Raw genomic sequence first — 19,167 nt, 5'->3', positions numbered from 1 at the left:
CCTCATGTTAAGACATTTCATCAGTATGTGCCACACCATTTCATGACTGAGACCAACCTCTATCGGTAATTCCCAGACAGTACATCAATGGTGTATGGAACTGAGACAACTTACGACATCAATCTGATCTTGAAGAATGGATGGCTGATCTGTGTGGTGCATATCTGCAGTCTCATTCTGAGTGGCACAAAGGCATTGACCCACTGTGCAACCGCTCTATACAGTAAAGTATTCTTGCCACGGGCAACCTTGATTTTAATCCACAAATATTTACCACCTACTGGAGACATGCTTTAGAGGGGTGGAATTGACACTCCTCAGCTGAATGCTAGACAGCAACAGCACTCTCAACTGGATGCCTCTCAAATGCACACTCCACACCAACACTGGTGCTATCTGATTGCTCCCACATTCTATTAGCGCACGCCGAAGCTCCTGCAAGTGTCTGGACTATATTGGCACTTACTTTATTTACAGACATCATATTGTTGTTTGTTTTTCAGGACAGTAAGTTGATAGATGGATACTTATGTAGTCAAATCACTAGTATTTGGATGTGTTATTTTCCAACCATAATCATTTTCCAAGCATAATCATCAGTGATCTTTTAGCCACTCTCAGCTGCCAGTGTTCATGTTATTTTGGTTTAATATTTAACACACACTGTGTAAATTTTTTTATATTTTTTCAATGATTTAGGAAACTGGGAGATCACACTTACTGAACATATTGAACTACAAGGAGTCCTATGTGGGGGCAGCAGAGTATCTGTGGAAGTTAGTACAACTACTAAAATGTCATGGAGATGTAGAACTTATACTTCTGATGTACAGATATTAGGTTAACAAATGACACATTAAAAATTGATTATATTTGACAAATTTTCATTATTAATGGTTTTCAAATCTGTCTCCATTTAAAACAAAAATACATATTCAAAAACATTAACAAATACAATTTACAACCATCATTTCACAAGAAAACAATCTCTCTCTCTCTCTCTCTCTCTCTCTCTGACACACACACACACACACACACACACACACACACACACACACATGCACACGCATGCAAACCTGCATGCACATGCATGAAACAAAGCAAAAATAAGCCCATCGAATAATGGAATATTGCCTTTTCCGCATAATACAGCACTTGGAAATCACTTATAACACTGTCCGAAAAGTGAGCTGAATATTTACTGACTGTCTTACTGACACAATGAAGAAGTCTCACACAGCATTATTGAACTTGCTACACATGCAGGAATCCTTTATGTAGTAATAAGTTACATAATTTCTTCACTGTGGCTGTAAACTCAGACAAAGCATCAGCAGACCAAGTAGCAGAAAGCCAAAATAATGTGAAAGCTTCAGTACTACAGTGACATATTCAGAAGACTAAAACAGTCATGGGCAATCATACAGTGTACTGAATGCCAATACTTCATGAACTGCGATGTGAGGAGGCAGGAAAAAGTTGCTAACAGCAAGGGATGAAATATTAAAGCCTTAAGTAAAACATTGTGGAAGAAGTCTAGTGAGTCTTTTGTTGCTTCTGGTCATCTTTTACTTTCTGTTAGTATTAATGCAAACTTCTGTTTCATTTGTCTCTTTATGAGAATACAGCATGTCTACCAATTCAAAGCCCTCAAACCTACTGATTAACTTCAAGTTTGTGTGATAGTTCAATATGCTTAACTTGTTCTGTCTGGTGGATATTACTTTTTACTTTTTGTATGGATTGTTATTGTACCTCATTGTTTGATGCTTGTTTTATACTATTTGATTGTGCAATGTTAATTGATGATCTTCACAAAAAAAGATATTGAGAGAATGTGTTTTGGTGCACAGGAGGTGAAAAGAGAAACATTTCTAGCCATTTCTTGAAACTGTCTTTGCAAGATTTGAGTGAACACTAGATGATTCTGCTGTTCTGGAATTTCAATCAAACTCGGGTATATCATCAAATGAGTAACCCGGATATCGTCGAAATGCACAATATGCTATGCGTATGTGGTATGCTCCTGGCAAAAACATGATGGATCCCAAAATGAGTAAAGGCCATGTCCGATCCGCGTACTGGAACAAAAGAGAGAGACAACAAAATGACTGAATCTTTAAATCCAATTTACAAAGAAGGAGATACAAAAATGCATTAACTATTGTAGTATTATGAAAGTACAGGGTGTCCATAAAGTCCCTTTACAACATCAAAATTTTATTACAATGGCAGGTGTTGTAATATTTTAACAAAATTTCTTTTACTGTAATAACTGTTTACTAAAGTTTTTATATATACTAACATTTTGTGTTTCAGATACTCTGTTGATGGAAGGAACTGAATCTCTATGAAGTGGCAACCCCTCAAGAGAAGGCACAATATGTGTCCTGGTTTATTGAGACAAAATCGGATGTTCAGACTCAATGAAAATTCAGAATGAAGTATGGAAAAGATCCACCACCATGCCCTTCAATCCGTGCATGGCACAAAAATTTTATGGAGGCTTGGCCAGTGTTGGATAAAGAGAGGAGCCGGCGACCAAGAACATCTGAGGAAAACATCGATCATCTTTTAAACGTCTTCACTCGTTCACCTATGAAGTCCATCTGCTGCTGCCAGACAGTTGCAATTACCACGTTCAACTATGCATAAGATCTTTCACAAGAACTTATGGTTGTACACTTACAAAGTGCAACTGTTACCGACACTTGAGCCAAATGATGAGCCAAAACAGACAGAGTTTGCACTCAACATGTTGGAATGCCTTTCGGAGGATGAAGCATTCCTCATGCAAGTTTGTTTCGGTAACGAAGCAACTTTTCATGTTTCTGGGACATTAAACAGACACAATGTGAGAATATGGGGATATGAACACTTCCATGTGACTAGGGAGCTTCACCAGGATAGTCCAAAAGTGAAAACATGTGCAACCAAATAATTGGTCCATTTTTCGAGTCAACAATTACTGCAGATGTTCACCTCGACCTTCTGACCGAAGATGGAGCACCACAATTGATTGACTTATACAACCAACTATCATTTTCCAGCAAGATGGTGCACCACCACATTGGGGACTGCATGTTCGTCAATTCCTCAATGAAACATTTCCAGGCAGATGGATTGGGAGGGATAGGCCAATTCCTTGGCCACCGTGTTTGCCAAATATCACTCTGCTGGACTTTTTTTTTATGGGAGTATGTAAAAGATATTGTGTATCAAACACAATTACGGGACATTGCTGACTTGAAGCAAAGGATTTGTAATGCCATTGCCACCATTGATGATGCTATGCTACAGCCAACATGACAAGAAATCGAGTACCGTCTTTATGTGCTTTGTGCAACTAAACTAAAGGCACCCATATAGAGGTCTATTAAACATTGTCAAAAAGCTTTTATAAACACTGATTACTATAAAAGAAATGTTAAAATATTTCAACAACTGCTGTTGTCATAAAATTTTGAAGTTGTGAAGGGACTTTATGGACATCTTGTATGTCTAAAACTAACTTTTTTCTGGCATGAGGAAAAACAAGTTAAAATACTGCAAGCCATTAATTTTACTTCAGGTTTGTTGTTACTAGTTGCTACTCAACAGATCTCTTTGTTGCTATACCTTACACTTAATTAAAAGTATTCCTCTATGTGCAAACTAACTTCATTTTTGTGACAATAGTGGATGGGTGCAATCGTAGGGACAAGTTGAGCAGAAACATATTTTAATTTGTTCATTTTTCTAAACATGAAACCAGTGATAGCCCATCATTAAAACTGGTAGTCTCTGCTAACTGAATCCATAACAGTCTCAAAATTTTCCAGGAAAATGGCACTAGCAGAATCCAGCAGGCTGCATACAGTAACCCCTTTATCAAAATTTTATAGTCCAGCACAGTTATGTCATTCCTCTAACTTTTGGTAAAATTTCTCTAAAACTGCTCTGAATTTTTCTTCCTTTTTTTTAATTTTTCTTTTGAAAATGTAAACTGATTTGTATGTGCAACACAAAACTTGAAAATACAGTTTAAATATATGCCACATTTTGAACAAGATGAAGCAAACTATTATTCTGTGGTGCTCACCTTAGCTTCAATGTGCCCAGTCACAAGTAAGCTGCCCACTAAAAGCAGAATTGTGCCTCCAAAGCAGAGCACTGATGCCAGGACTATTGACTTCCAAGGTATCTGAGCAGCTGGCTTCTCAAACTGCAAACAGTATACCTAAAGCTGTTAAATGCTTCATATAATGAATCTAGTGTGAAAACTGAGCTCCCCTGTGTTTCTAAAATATACAGGTAATATCCACAACCTCTCTACAGATTATGCAGTAAAGAGTTATCAGTAGCTATTGCACCACATAACTATTTATTATATATAATGCATAACTATTTATTATACACAATAGATAACTATTTATTATATACAAAAGACATCTTGCACATATCTGAAGATTTATTTCTTAGTACAATGAGTACTTCTTACCCTTTTACTATTTTTGGCTAGCTATCACCAAGAAAGTAATGTATCTGACACGAGATATTTACTTAAAATTCACTCTCTTAAGAACTACAGGGGCTATGCTTCAAATATGCAATTTGAAGGGAATCTGATACATAGTAAACTGCTGTGTAGTATAATTACCAGTAATTACATGTCAAGAAGAAAAAAAAAAAACAAAAAAACAAAGTGTGATAGCTACATATATGCATTATCTGTTGAAAAATCATCCAATTTACATAAGGAAATGCAAGTCTGAAATGAATAAATTTACAACTCAGGATGAAGGATTGTACTGACATGATGTATCAGATATAAAAAACTTTATTTGTCAAATATATAAAAAAATTTATTCGTCAAATATATAAAAAAATTTATTTGTCAAAGATATAAAAAAATTTATTTGTCAAAGATATAAAAAAATAAAATTCTTAATGCTACTGGAAGAGCATTACGGACAATTCTGCCGTACACGTTGCAAAGTAGGGCTTAAATGTGCTTGGCAAACAAACAGAAAATCAATAATGGTTGCCAGGCAGCAAGTACACACATTTCTGAAGAGAACTCAAACATATTGATTGGACATCTTGGTGGAACTCATGTCCAAATGCGGTGACATGACATGAATTGAAAAAAAAAAAAAAAAAAAAAAAAAAAAAAAAAAAAAAAAAAAAAACCTTGTGGGTAAGTTACTCTGATGATTTATTGGTTTAATAGTAAATAACACAACAACATTTCTTTACTGACATACATACAGTACACTGTCCCATAGTATGTTTTACCATGATGGTCTTTGTAATAGAATAATGGAAACCATTAATATCTCCGCCATGTTAAATAACAATTTTCCATTTTCTCTAATTTAACACTTAACATAACTGAAATCATATAAAACTGTTCCCTCATGACAAAGTTCTCCATAACACTGGAATATTAGGCATCCATGGTAATTATACACTGTCTCTCCTCCCCCGCTTTCCTTTTAAAAAACAGTCATCACCACCATATGGTCTCAATTTATTCCCCCTAAGATTTGTAGGGGTATGGTTTTATCTCCACACTATTTACCATGAGACTAATATAACAGAAGACAAAAATGAGCATGGCTATTGAATAACTGCTACAACGGTGTCTGTTCACAAAGTGTGCTCTATTTTGTTTCATTTGTCATCTGCATCTTTTTCCAGTGTATTTCATTTCGAATATCCAAACACATTTCAACCCTTCTAAATACCCATTGTGGGTAATACACATCAGTTTGGTGGTGGTGACTTCACTGAAGACAACTGGTTTGAATCCTCTAGGTGGAAAGAAAAGTTTCAGTACAAATATTTTGTAGCAAAGAGGAGAGGTGGTAGTATAAGTATTTTGGTCAGCACAGACCACACGCCAATATCCTAGGCTGTCTCCTGATTTTTTCCTCGTTATCTTAAGTATAAAGACATATGACATAAATCAGAGACTTGGTAAGTCAGGCAGCTTCCTAGGTCTATCCAAGGGTAGTGTACTATGTGCCAGCACAGGAGCCTATCTCCTCTCTCTTCTCCACTACATAGCACAAGTGCACGTTACATACCTACACAAGATACAGACACATGCAATACCTGTTACATTGTAAGGTTAGAGGAGGGCAAATCTTACCCTGGGCAGCAATAGAGAACTCTCATTTGTTCCATATGCTCATATACACAAATTTTGGACCAATTTTAACTTGGAACATGTTTTCCAGACTTTCATGGAGCTCACTCAATGTGTTCACTATGAAAGTTATGGATCTGGTCTACACAGCTATTTTCTTCTGTAGTGGCAATTTGCTATTAAAATATCCTGCAGTAGTTACTCAGTAATGGCATGTTACATAAATTGAACAATGTTTATATACATTGGAAAAAATTAAGTGCAACAGAAAAATGAACAGTGTTGGTTAATACTAACTGTTCTAACCCAAGAACACTGCAACCTTATAACATGAAAAAGCATAAACACATGAAAGACAAAATATATATAATTTTTGCAATACTAATGACAATCATTTTAATCTAAAATGTCACATGTCTTTTTTAATCCATAAATCTACCATCTTTTTCAGAGTGTGGTGCCATTTTTTGCTAAAACCTTAACTTTTTTGTCTCCCTTTTATCTACTTGGACAATTTGTCAATTTTGTCTTTGTAGTGTGCCACAGACAATTTGCAATGTTGTATTTGTATCTGGCATATAAATACAGTGAGATATAGCGCAGTCATATCACAAACTGACTATTGTCTAATACTTAGTGCTGTAACTACCAAATTCGCATGGGCACATTTGGCAGTTGCAGCACTAAGTATTAGGCAATATCCAATTTGTGATATGACTGCACTATATCTCACTGGATTTATATGCCAGATACAAATATAAGATTGCAAATTATTTATGGCATGCTGCACAGACAAAATTGATAAACTGTTCAAACACACACACACACACACAGGGGATAGGAAAAATAATGTGAACAGTGGTAGTAATGTAAAGGGATGGTTGTGTTTGACAGTCAACAATGCAGGCAAGGCCCGTGTTGCGCTGGACTGTGTGTGTTCATTATGGACCAGGCATCAGTGTAGGTTGTTTATGAGTAGTGCACACTTCATAACTTGCATTCAGAGGCCGAGGTTGAAGTGTAATGAAAGACCTAACAGAGTTCCACAGAAGGCAGATTGTGGGGGCCTGATTAGTTGGAGCATCAGTAAGCAAAACAGCCAACTTATCAACTGTTTCAACAATCACGACAGCCTACACAAAACATAGTAAGACATCATTGTGTAAATATAATAGTAAGTACAAATCAAAACTAAATGAAAGAGACTGTCATACGCTAACATGAATTGTGTCAAATCAACACAACTATGGTGGCTAAAATGACTGCAGAGCTCAATATCCATCTTCAAAACCAAATATCTATCAACACTATCCTCCAAGAACTCCATAAAGTGAATATTCATGGACGAGCTGCTATACCGAAACCTTTAGTGACAACAACCAACGTAAAGCATGATGTCAGCAGCATATATCCTGGATGGCTGATCAGTGGAAACACGTCATATGATCCACAAAGACAACATTTTCGTTATTTCCAACATCGGGCTAGGTCTACGTCTGGAGAACGTTAAAAGAAGCCTACAATCCTGACTGCTTGATTCCACTGGTTACACATGGAGGTGGAAGTGTGATTGTGTGGGCAGCCATATCATGGTATTCTGCTGGTTCCATCATTACTCTCAAAGGCCATGTTACAGCCCATTATTATGTTATCATTTTAGGTGATCAGGTGCACCCGATTCAAATGATGTTGCCCAAAAATGACATATTTCAGTATGATAATGCACCCATTCACACAGGCAGGACAATAGAATTGTGGTATGAGGAGTACACAACTGAGCTGCAGCATCTTCCCTGGCCAGCACAGTTCCCGGACTTGAACATTATTGAGCCCTTGTGGGCGGTGTTGGAGTGCCAACTCCGGAGCAGATTTCTGCCTCCCTCATTACTACATGAGTTAGAAGAGGTTCCGATTGAAGAGTAGCATAACATTCCACTGGAGACTATACAATTGTTACATGCCAGTATTCCAAGGTGGATTGCAGCAACGTAGAAAAGGTACTCCCAACAAATGCAAAGCAGCACGGGAATTTTCAAATAACAACATTTCCAAGTCCAGGCACAAGACATACTTCTGGAGCAAGAGACAGTCAATAATTACTTAATACAGCTGAAAAACAAGTTCAAACAAAATGATACACATACATTCCGCTTGGTTCAAGGCCAATTGTAATGGATGCTTTCCATAGTATCTTTATCACTCCAAAGCAACTTGTAACCACTGTGTCAAAGTTCTACAATCTCAGAAGTATGGGCTGTTATTAATTCACAAATAATGATGTAGTAGTAGTAGTAGTAGTAGTAGTAGTAATAATAATAATAATAATAATAATAAACTTAAGAAAGACAATAAATATTTTCTGTCAGCCACTTATTTTTCATTTTCAATATGTCTGGAATTTTTCTTGATGTACTCAAAATGCTAAGTTACGCCAGTTTTCAGTTATGTACAGATAGCTAAATAACTACTTCCAATAGCATGACCTCTTTCTGTAAGCCACTTATTTTTCATTTTCAATATGTCTGGAATTTTCCTTGATGTACTCAAAATGCTAAGTTACATCAGTTTTCAGTTATGTGCAGTTAGCTAAATAACTACTTCAAATAGCATGACCTCTCGAACAGTCTGGATTCCAACACAGTCAAAACGCTACTACTGCTGTCACTTAAGTGCTAACAGCTTTCGAGAATAAGGATCTGGTGTCTGTTGTACTTTGTGGTCTCAGTAAAGCTTATGACTATATAATCTTTACCATCCTATTAGCAACACTGGAATTTTATGGTAAACACAACTTATCTTTAGTTCTAATCAAGTCTTGTTTAAGCAACAAGACATATCATCACAACAGTTAAAAACAGATGCTCTTGACTGAAGGAGGTTGGGAGTAGTGTGATGGAGGGCTCAATCCTTGGTCCATTTCTTTTCATTGGTGTAATTCCCATACAGAAGCTAATATGGTAACATGTTATGCAGGTGATACAATATTGTTTTAATACACACCAAAACAGCATAGACATCCACTAGGCAACTCAAGAAAAATTAGAATTAGCAATGAATTGGTTTTATTGTAATGAACCCTCCTGCAACTATGTATATCATAAGCCAAAAACTGATGTACCTCCTATAGAACATGATCAGATGATCTGCAACATGTATCTTATGAGACAAATAAAATCCTGATAAAACACAGGAACTAATTCTAGGATTAACTTAAGTTGTAAAAAGTATGTCAGTGAGACTTTAATACTGATTCCACTTTAAGTGAAAGGAACATATTATCTAAGACTGCAAGAGAATAGTCATGTGTGCTGTCTTATATGAAAACTGATAGTTGCAGTCACTAATGCTTAACTTAAGATGGTGTACGCCTATTCTGGCATTATTCTGTCACACATCTCCTACAGCATAATGATTTCAAGACATTCCTGTTACATCAGTGAAATTCTGAAAAATAGAGGAGATACTCACTGTTGTTAACCTAAACGGCTATACAGCAATATTTTATGTCAGAAACAACTTACTGGTAAAAATTGGAAACTTACATTAAGTTACATGTTTAAAATATTTTCAATAAATTTTCAGAATCTGCTCAGTACTTACACAATCATATTTGGTTATGGGCTGTTATTAATTCACAAATAATGATGTAGTAGTAGTAGTAGTAGTTATGGTTGGTTACTGAAACACCCCCACTACAAAGTACAGGGAATTTTTGAAATTATCAGTGTTTATATTAGGTTTTAGGAATCCCAATTCTGTTTTTAAAAAAGAGGGAACTAAAATGTAAAAATGTTTCTGTAAAAATACCATTGCTATCAATTGTTTATTTAATTACCTAATCCAATCTGCTGCACATGAACAATGGTTGATAAATAATAGTGAATTACCTGCAACAACACTGTGGAGATGGAACTGGTGTGCCTATTACATTCACCCATTATCAAGTGAACCAAGTTAGAATACTTGAAAACCACTGAGTAACAGATTTGTATTATTGACCATTATTCACTGTGGTTGTGTCTGTTATCTAAGTATATAGACTTTAGTATACAAACAACAACTTCTGTGTTCTGTTTTAATTAAACTGAAAGCAGAACAAGCATCTCTGTTGCCACTTACCATACAAAAGCTTATTATGGCATTTGAGTGCCATTCAGAATGGAAAAAAAATAATTTATGCAATATTAAGAGAGTTATGTATTTAGATTTGCTTAGATGAAAGGCACAACAGAAGGAAAAATGCTGATGTAGTGCATTGAACCAATGCCTAAGGTACAATCTACAATCTAGAAAATTAATCTGAGGACTTATTTTTGTCTTATTATTAATAAAACAAAAGGCTTCTTTATCAGAGAGAGAGAGAGAGAGAGAGAGAGAGAGAGAGAGAGAGAGAGATCCATGAACAATTTATGAGGAATAATCTTAAATCTTAGCTACCTTATTTTTATTTCTACGAGAAAAAAAAAGGTAGCACTCAATGTTTTACATTAGGTGTTTCCACACATTGGTGTTATCCAGGCTGAAGTAAGCATTTTTTGTGTTTACTTTCAACTATTAACATGGTATTAAATGAGATGTAGGGATGAAGACAAATTTTGCAATAATTACTAAAAAATGCTAAATGTGTAAGATGGAAAGCATTACAATTAAAATCAAGTCAGTACATTATAAACAGGACTTTTGGTACTGGGCTAGAAATGTTTGGTGAGGACATTACTGTACTGATCTATCTTTGCCCATCAAACATTGGAACTCGTAAATAATACTCTAGCAATGGTGAAATATTGCTTTTAAATAAAGTTATTGTTATATCCTAGCCAGTAATGCCAACCGAGCCCGCTGCCAAAAGGTTGGCAGCATCAAAGTCCGGATGCCGTCCGCATAAGCAGCGCCAGCGATACAGGAAATCGCCGCAAGTCTGCGCGCGCCACGGCTGGCTTCTGGCTTCTTAAGGGCTGGAGTCGCGAGCGCTAGACAGTTCTGTATTCGCCGCTCAGTGGTATACTCGCCACCGAATTGTGTACTTGCTAGTCAGTTGTGTGTTCATTGCAGCAGAGTTGTTGTTTGTCGTCAGCCGATGCTGACCTAGCCGCTCCGACTCGAACTAGACAGATTTCTGTAGACACGGAGTTCACTACTGTGTCTCTGTATCTTCGTTAATAAAGATAAGTATCGACTTTTATTCAATCAGAGTGTTTGGGTTTTCATCTTTCTGTTCACTGTTCCAGCGGACCGCTATTAAAAGTGTGGCGGTGACTTCGTAAGCCGTTTCTACAGCGAAGTGTTTGTCGCTACGAACGCCGCCACAAAAGTTATCACCTCAATGAGAGACCTGAACAATGTGCTTTCTTCCTGCAGGTGGTACAACATTCACCAAAAAGGGTTACTGACCCTTTTGAGAAAATCTGGATAACAGTTACCATTGCTCGTCTGTTGTTTTACAATTGTTGGTTTAAGCTGCTGCCACCGAACTTACTGCACTGACATAACTTATACGGCAGGAATAAGATCAGTCATTGAACTTTTTGAACAGATGATGTGTTTAAATGTAGTATTGTAACAGCCATAAAAAAAACTGGAGATAAACAAACCACCTCTAATAGTGTGCTTTCTGCTGTCCAGTTGAGTGGTTGTTTCCATTTTCTGCATAATGTTTCAACAACTGACTCACCCATCTTCTTCTGGTGCTGCTATTATGTGTATTCACTACCTGGTTTCCAACCAGACTGTGAGCTACTGTTGGCCTCATGCTGCTATTTACAGCTGAATTCAGTTCCCAATGTCCACTGTGCTCGTTTGTTTCACAGAGCATGCACGAATACTCTATGAAATGCAAATTCCTTTACCATTTTAAGCTCCAATGGATGTGACGGTTGGTGAGATTTTAATAAATTGAGGGACCCCAAGATTTGCTTATTGAAACCTACCTCCCTTTAATTAAGTTTTCTGACATCTTTATTTTGATATATTATTTAATTATGCTGTCCCAGAAACTTAGCTTTCACACTATGATACTGGTCTCATTAGATTTCATTTCATGATTACATTCAAGGCAGTGCTCAGCAACAGCTGATTTGCTTAGCTGATTTAGCTGGATGTGCCACTTATGTTTCTTGCATCTCTCCTTCAGTTCTGATAATTGGCCCAATGTAAAACATACCATATTCGCATGAAATGGGATACACACCTGGCTTTTCGAGACATAGATCGTCTTTAACATTTAACATACTTATCATGTATACATATTCCGTAAATTAACTTGTTCATTTTGATAAAAGAATTGTTCAAATAATGATCTATGGAACATGTAACTAACTAACTTAAGTCTGTTCATACGGCGGCCACCTAGATGATGCCTCCATAAAACACGATGATCCTAAACCTCTCACCTTCTTAGAGCAGTTTTATTATCTATGCTGAGAGCTAAGACACTGTCCTCACTGCTCCATAACCTCTCCTTCTTCTATTCATCCCTCTTCTCCTACTTGTAGGCAAACTCTAAACAACTCTGTCATCACACTCATCCAAATTAAGCTCATTCACCACATACTATACTTTGTATTTGATAGCTGCTATGAGTTCCATGCCAGAAAGTCTTCTGTACAATCTTGCTGCAAACATCTGGAGCACTGCATTGATGAGTAATTCCTCTGACAGTGACCAGATGTAGCAGCCATGTGTGTGAAAGTTGTCCTTGTGTGAATGCAAGTTTTTTATTTCTGAGAAAGGATTTTTTTGTCTGAAAGCTTAAATGTAGAGCTGTCTTTTTTGTTGTGCCAGTTTGTGACTCAGTGCCTTCTCTACATGGTGAGTGGCAACCTAACTTTTTAAAATATTGTTACGAATGCATTTACTACGTAATAATTGTGATGAACTTCCATCTTTCTTCCTTAGGAATAACTGTATATTTACAACAGGCATGGTATAAAGCAATTAATAGATATGATTCTAAGGATACTATTTCTCAGGATTTTAATTTTTCCTGAAATGTGTAGCATTTTTATTATTCACAAAGAAGAGTTGGCTACTCAATTAAAATCACTCACAAGACACTGTCGAACATTCATCTTAAGAATAATGTGTTTTATTGTGAAATGCTTCTGTCTATCTTTTCTCATTTTTATGTACTAGAAACTGTCATTGTGGCATGGAATTTTTCAAAGCACTCAGGAAGACAGAGGTCGGTGTTCTATGATCTACATTCCTTGTTCCCAACAGGCCTTGCACGTTCTAGCTGGATTTGTCATCTATTCTACTTATGACAACTTCTGAGGAAAATTATGAGCTCAGTTTCCAACTGCAGATGATGCATATGTGCCTTTATTTAGTTCTACTCCCTTCTGAACCAACTGCTTTGGCAATACACTAATTAAAAGTTGATAAAGGATACTTTTTGATCTTCTGATGCTGTGAATAATAGAAGAAATACAGAAGGAAATCTTCTTGCACTATTTTACAGGCTATTGCTGAAAGAGATACAAGCTCATCAACTGATCTCTTCGGTTACCAGTCTGCAGCTAGTGGTCCCGCGGTCGCATTCCAATTCCCGAGCACTGGGTCCCAGGTTCAATTCCCGGCAGGGTCAGGGATTTTCGCCTGCCTTGAGATGACTGGGTGTTTGTGTTGTACTCATCATTTCATCATCATTCATGAAAGTGGTGAGATTGGACTGAGCAAAGGTTGGGAATTTGTATGGGCACTAATAACCACACAGTTGAGTGCCCCACAAACCAATCATCATCATCATCCCCGTCTTCTTTTAACGCCCCCTTTAGGTCTGGCTTTAATTTCTTAACATGTTGGCTCCTTGATTCAACACTGCCGTGTTATTATCTTAAGCTACATTAACAATATATAGTGTCATACCACTTTATGCTTCCAGAATTAATATTTTATCCCTATTTACAATATTTTTTATTGGTCCCTTCAATTTCTCAAAGTTGAGAATGTCAATTCTTACCACCTTTCGCATTATGATAACTATAAATTCCCCACTATTTACACTCAATGAAATAATGTTAATGGCGAGAAAGGAAAAACCTGTAACTGAGATATAATGATGCTGACAAGGTGTCAGCTTTCGAGCAGTATTCACAAACACTGCACAATAAGCTTTCTTCCATAACAATAACTGTACAGTAAGCAGTATTCTTCATAGTTATGTAATCGAATAAAATGTTGATTTCTGCCTAAGTTCTGTGTTAATCTGAACAAAAGGAAAGTTGTCAACTACAAAGTAGAGCTATAGTAACATGCTTTCCATATAATATGCACACTACCTTCAAACCATTACTGATGTGATGCCTCCTGTAGAAGAAGTATGAACTAGATGGGAATTGTGGGCATATTATTTTGTAAAAAATGGATTAACTTTGATTTGTAGGGAGATGTTATCAGCTGATGTATGGCACTGTTTATTCACAATACATTGTGGTTTCTGAAGTGATAGTTAAGTCGGGAAAAATAGCAAAGCCTAACCAATTTAAACATAATCTAATTGTCACAAAATTTATGCGATTATTTCAACATATGCCCTGGTTTCAGAGGTGTTGGTTAGCTAACTTTTAACTGTGCATTCCAATCTATATCATGTCTTATAGAATTATATTTCACAATGCCATACCCATTATAAGCTACTATTCTGTATTTCGTACATGTGCTGGCACAAGTTGTCTGCAGCACACCGGTCAGCAAAGATGAAGTGCGAAGACAGATTAGTGGGCACTGGATCAAGTGCATCTATCATGAGAGAGGCCAGAGACATATTCACAAGCAACACGCTGCCAACACCCTCTTGACAGCATGTATTTAGGCCGCCGCTTTCCGTAATGCCTTTCTCATTCAATCATACAGTTTGGCATCTCTCTGTGTACTTGCAGAGCATGTTTAGTTCATCACACACTATGGCAGGGCGTAGTGACCAGATTAGCAACTATAGCGGGACTAATTTACTACAACCAGAATTGTGCTTTACATCAGTCTGCAAGAGGACTATTACTGATGAGCTTATACCACAAAACATAGACTCGATTCAAGTTAAGATATGTTTCCAGTTCATGTAAATAAAAAACTGTATTAATCATGTTTCCTTGCAGTACACGACTCTACAATGGTGCACGAGGATAATTCAGTGGTGAGCGGAGTTAATCAACTTGACCAAAGATTTTTCTTTCTTCTTTTGGGTTTTAGCTTGCGGTGTGCTCGTATTCAAGTGTTTCTATTAGCTACTTTGTTGTTGTGTTCCAATGATGTCTGACGATAAGAAGCAATGTGAAGTTTGATTGCAAAATTCAAACTTCTCTCACATCGGTTGACTTACTTGATCTGCACAGCTGATCTTCTTCTCTGGATTGCCGGCTCTGTCGATCTCTAAAACCTTCTTCTCCGAAGAAGAATGCTGGTTACGGTAATTTATAAGACTCTCTATTTTTCAAATAATTTAGTACTTGAATAATACCTGTAGTTCAGTCATGATGTATTTCAACTTCCGCAAGTAACATATTCACCATTTCTCACATTAATATTCAAATGATAACAAATCAACCAATTCATCTTGCTTTAGACTCAATTAAATACATCTGCAATATATTTGGCTTAACAACCACATAATATATGAACATGTCTTGCCTCTAGCGAGTACAATATGTGAAGTACAATTAACAATGATTCAACTGTTCTTCTTTTTCCTCGTTACAATAGACAACGATATAAAACACCATAAGATACATAAACACTCCTTGTTCTTCCGATATGTCTTCTGTGACACAAGCGGTAAACACTTGTCGATGCTGTTCAACCACTGTGTCTACCTTGTGCTCATGACTTCTTTCCAGCCTGCACACACAAATGGGTCGAGCAGAATGTATGTTCTCTCACACTTATTCTTGAAATATCGTGTGTTCGAGATGGTAAAAGGACGAGTGGTTCTAGAATTTATGTGGAAATTCTCAAAGCACTACAGTGTTCTTGGATGTATTCCAGGAGGGGAGCCACAGAACTAATCAAATTTCTCTTTTCAGAGGCTTTGCTTGCTTTTTGATATAACATATTTTCGTAAACCACGAATTCCCCAACCCTTCAAACCTGTGCCCCCGCCCCAGCCACAGATGGCCAGTGTGTTGGATTTAACACAAGTTTTTCAGTTTCAGAACCAACAATTCACTACCTTACTGATTACGGTACAACAACTAGTGGCTGTGCAAGCTGCATCAACCGCACTATCACAAGCGACCAACCAAGTAGCCCAACAAGTGTCGCCGACCAGTATACCAACATTTTGACAATTTAAGGAAACAGAGGAGGAATGGATTGAATACCTGACTCAGTTCCAAGAACACTGTCAAGTTCATCGTGTTCAAGGTACTGCAAAGTTATAATACTTCCTTTTGATTGTGATTTCCCCAGTGTTCAAGTTAACACAAAAACCATTCCCAACCGTGTCTCTCGACAAACTTGTCTATAACAAAGTAGTTGCTGCAATAATCCAATACTATGACCAGCAAGTCCAAATAGCTGCAACTAGATATTAGTTCTTTCACTTGCAGAAAAAGCTGAACAGACACACCACCAGTGGTACACAGAATTAACAGGCATGACATGAAATGTAAATTTAAGTGTAGTTGTGTCAACTTTTACAGTGATTTAATGACACGTGATACAATAACATTAAATGTTCCAGGTAGCAGAATATGGGAACAGATCTTAAAGTACTCTGGCCATCACTTCCCCAAGTATTGCAAATCTTAGAGCAATATGATTCGGTGCCATAGCGACCAATAAGTTTGACTACAACCCGATTTGTCAGGCTTTTTTGCAACCGCCCCAAGCAGCCACAACAACGAACACATACACAGCTGCACGGACAGCCATGTAGAGAGGTAAACAGACCTGTGAACTTAGTGAAGTCTTGCCCGAGATGTTTTGCTTGTCATAAAACACAGGACTGCCCCACACATAACGCAACGTGTTACATGTGTGGGACAAAATGGCAATGTCCAAGCAGTTTGTTTGCAACGGCACAAAAATGCCAATTTTGCCTGGTCCCAGAAAAAAACAGGTTTGTGCACATGCAGTGAATGCTGTGTTTTCAAAACCTACAACAAGTTCTGACAAAAGTAAGATTAAGACTGTGCTGCCTTCTCATCCTAGTGCTGTGAACAACAGTCTAACAAACTATTTGTCTCATTATGAATTGCTGGCCATCGTGCGAACTTCCAATTAGCCACAGATGCCTCAGTAACTTTGCTTAATTGTGCCATGTACCAATTGTTAGGCTCATCACTCCTTTCTAAATCTAGCAGGCACCTCACTGCTTAGAACAGACAGGAAATTCCAGTGCGTGGGCAGTGCAATTTGCCTGCAACTTACAAATCGCACACTAGGATAGTGAACTTTACTGTGCTGAAATCAAGAGACAGTGAAAACATATTTGGTTTAGATGCCTTTGATTTGTTTGAACTTAACATCGAAGACTATGTAATTTCAGTGTCTGCTTTTGAGCCAAAAGACAGCATAGCTAGCTTCCTTAAACGATTTCCTGGATCATTTTCAGAAGGAATGGGAAAAGCTAAAGGAATGTGAAAGGCTAATAACTTTGTAGCACATGTTACATTGAAAGACAAAGCACACCCTAAGTTTTTCCGGGCCCGCCCTGTTCCAGTTACTATAAGAAACAAAGTAGCCAGTGAATTGAAAGAATTGCAAGATAATGTAATTGCTCCCATTCAAGCTAGTCAATGGGTAAGTCCTCTCATTTTGTTGCCTAAGCCTTCTGGTCGCATACACATTTCTGTTGACTTCAAGTCTACAGTCGACACACAGACAATAGTTGACACTTATCTGTTACCTCACCCCGAGGAGCTCACGGCCAGGCTTGGTGCAGGACATTACTTTTGTATGTTAGATTTGCGTGATGCCTACTTGCAGTTTCCATTGGATGAAGAATCACAGAAACTGTTTTTGTAAATACACACTTAGGACTGTTTGAGTATTTGTGTTTGCCCTTCGGCAGTGCTTCCGCACCTGCCATTTTTCAACATTACTTGGAACAGCTGACTGCAAAAAGTGCTATTTTGTTCAAACTACCTCGACAATATTGTCGTCTCACGTCGTACAACAAAGGAACACATTGCCAATTTGTATAGTCTTTTTCAAGTGTTGTCAGAAGCATGACTCAAGTGTCATTTCAAAAAGTGTGACTTTTTTCCAAACTGGACTACAGTATTTAGGTCATGTGACAAAATCAGGGTGTGCATCCCCTCCAATCTCATTTGCTTGCAATCTGTGACCTGCCTGTTCCCTACAGAATTGGCACTGTGGTTTTTCACAGAATTGGTGCACAAGACAAACCCACTGTTATTGCTTCAAAGTTGTCAACTCAAACTCAGTGGAATTATTCACTAATTGAAAAAAGAGGCTCTCACAATCGCGTATAGTGTGACCATATTCCATTATTATTTGTATAGTCACACATTATTTTCAGCAACAGATCGCAAGCCTTTGCGGTCCTTGTTTCAACTGTCAAAGCTGGTTTCTACATGCACTGATCAAAATTGCATTGTTAGGCTTTGTTGCTTTTGCAGTATTGGTATGAAATTGTGTACAGATTTATGGCAAAGCATGGTGCTAAAGGAAAATTGCACAGGCCATGGAAGAATACCTAGATCTCAAGATTTTGTTGCATTACATTCACATGCCTTGATCTCGTTCATTGAACAGCATCCAAAACTCAGTTGTGCACTGACATTTTGCACGTTGGCCTGACCTTTCAGTTCAACAGGGTGTGATTCCAGTTCAAAATGACAGTGGACAATTGGGTGTGCTTGCTCCCATAGTGTTGCAACAGGATGTGTTGTGACTGCTCCACCAAGGACACTGGGGATTTGTTCACATTAAACAGTTAGCGTGACAGCATTATACTTGGCACAGCATGGATGCCCATACTGAAGAGATGACATCACAGTGGTGCACATGCACGGAAAACCAATTTCCACCATAAACCTTCTCAGCTTGGCCTAAGACTCAATTCTCATGGC

The 19,167-nt window shown here is 37.5% G+C and overlaps 1 protein-coding gene across 1 annotated transcript in view; it reads right to left on the bottom strand.

Moving 5' to 3' along the window:
* Window positions 1–1,774: 1,774 nt before the first annotated feature.
* Window positions 1,775–19,167, bottom strand: part of LOC126183838 (transmembrane protein 230) — a 40,356-nt gene continuing 22,963 nt past the window's right edge. The window contains exons 3-4 of the mRNA XM_049926101.1: window positions 4,082–4,204; window positions 1,775–2,081 (exon numbers count right to left, since the gene is read on the bottom strand). Coding sequence (XP_049782058.1) covers window positions 1,944–2,081; window positions 4,082–4,204 — 261 coding nt within the window. The 3' untranslated portion in view covers window positions 1,775–1,943. The remainder of the gene's footprint in view (window positions 2,082–4,081; window positions 4,205–19,167) is intronic.

Source organism: Schistocerca cancellata, chromosome 1, assembly GCF_023864275.1.
Source record: "Schistocerca cancellata isolate TAMUIC-IGC-003103 chromosome 1, iqSchCanc2.1, whole genome shotgun sequence".
Classification (NCBI taxonomy): Eukaryota; Metazoa; Arthropoda; class Insecta; order Orthoptera; family Acrididae; genus Schistocerca; species Schistocerca cancellata.
This window is presented reverse-complemented; position numbering and strand designations above follow the sequence as displayed.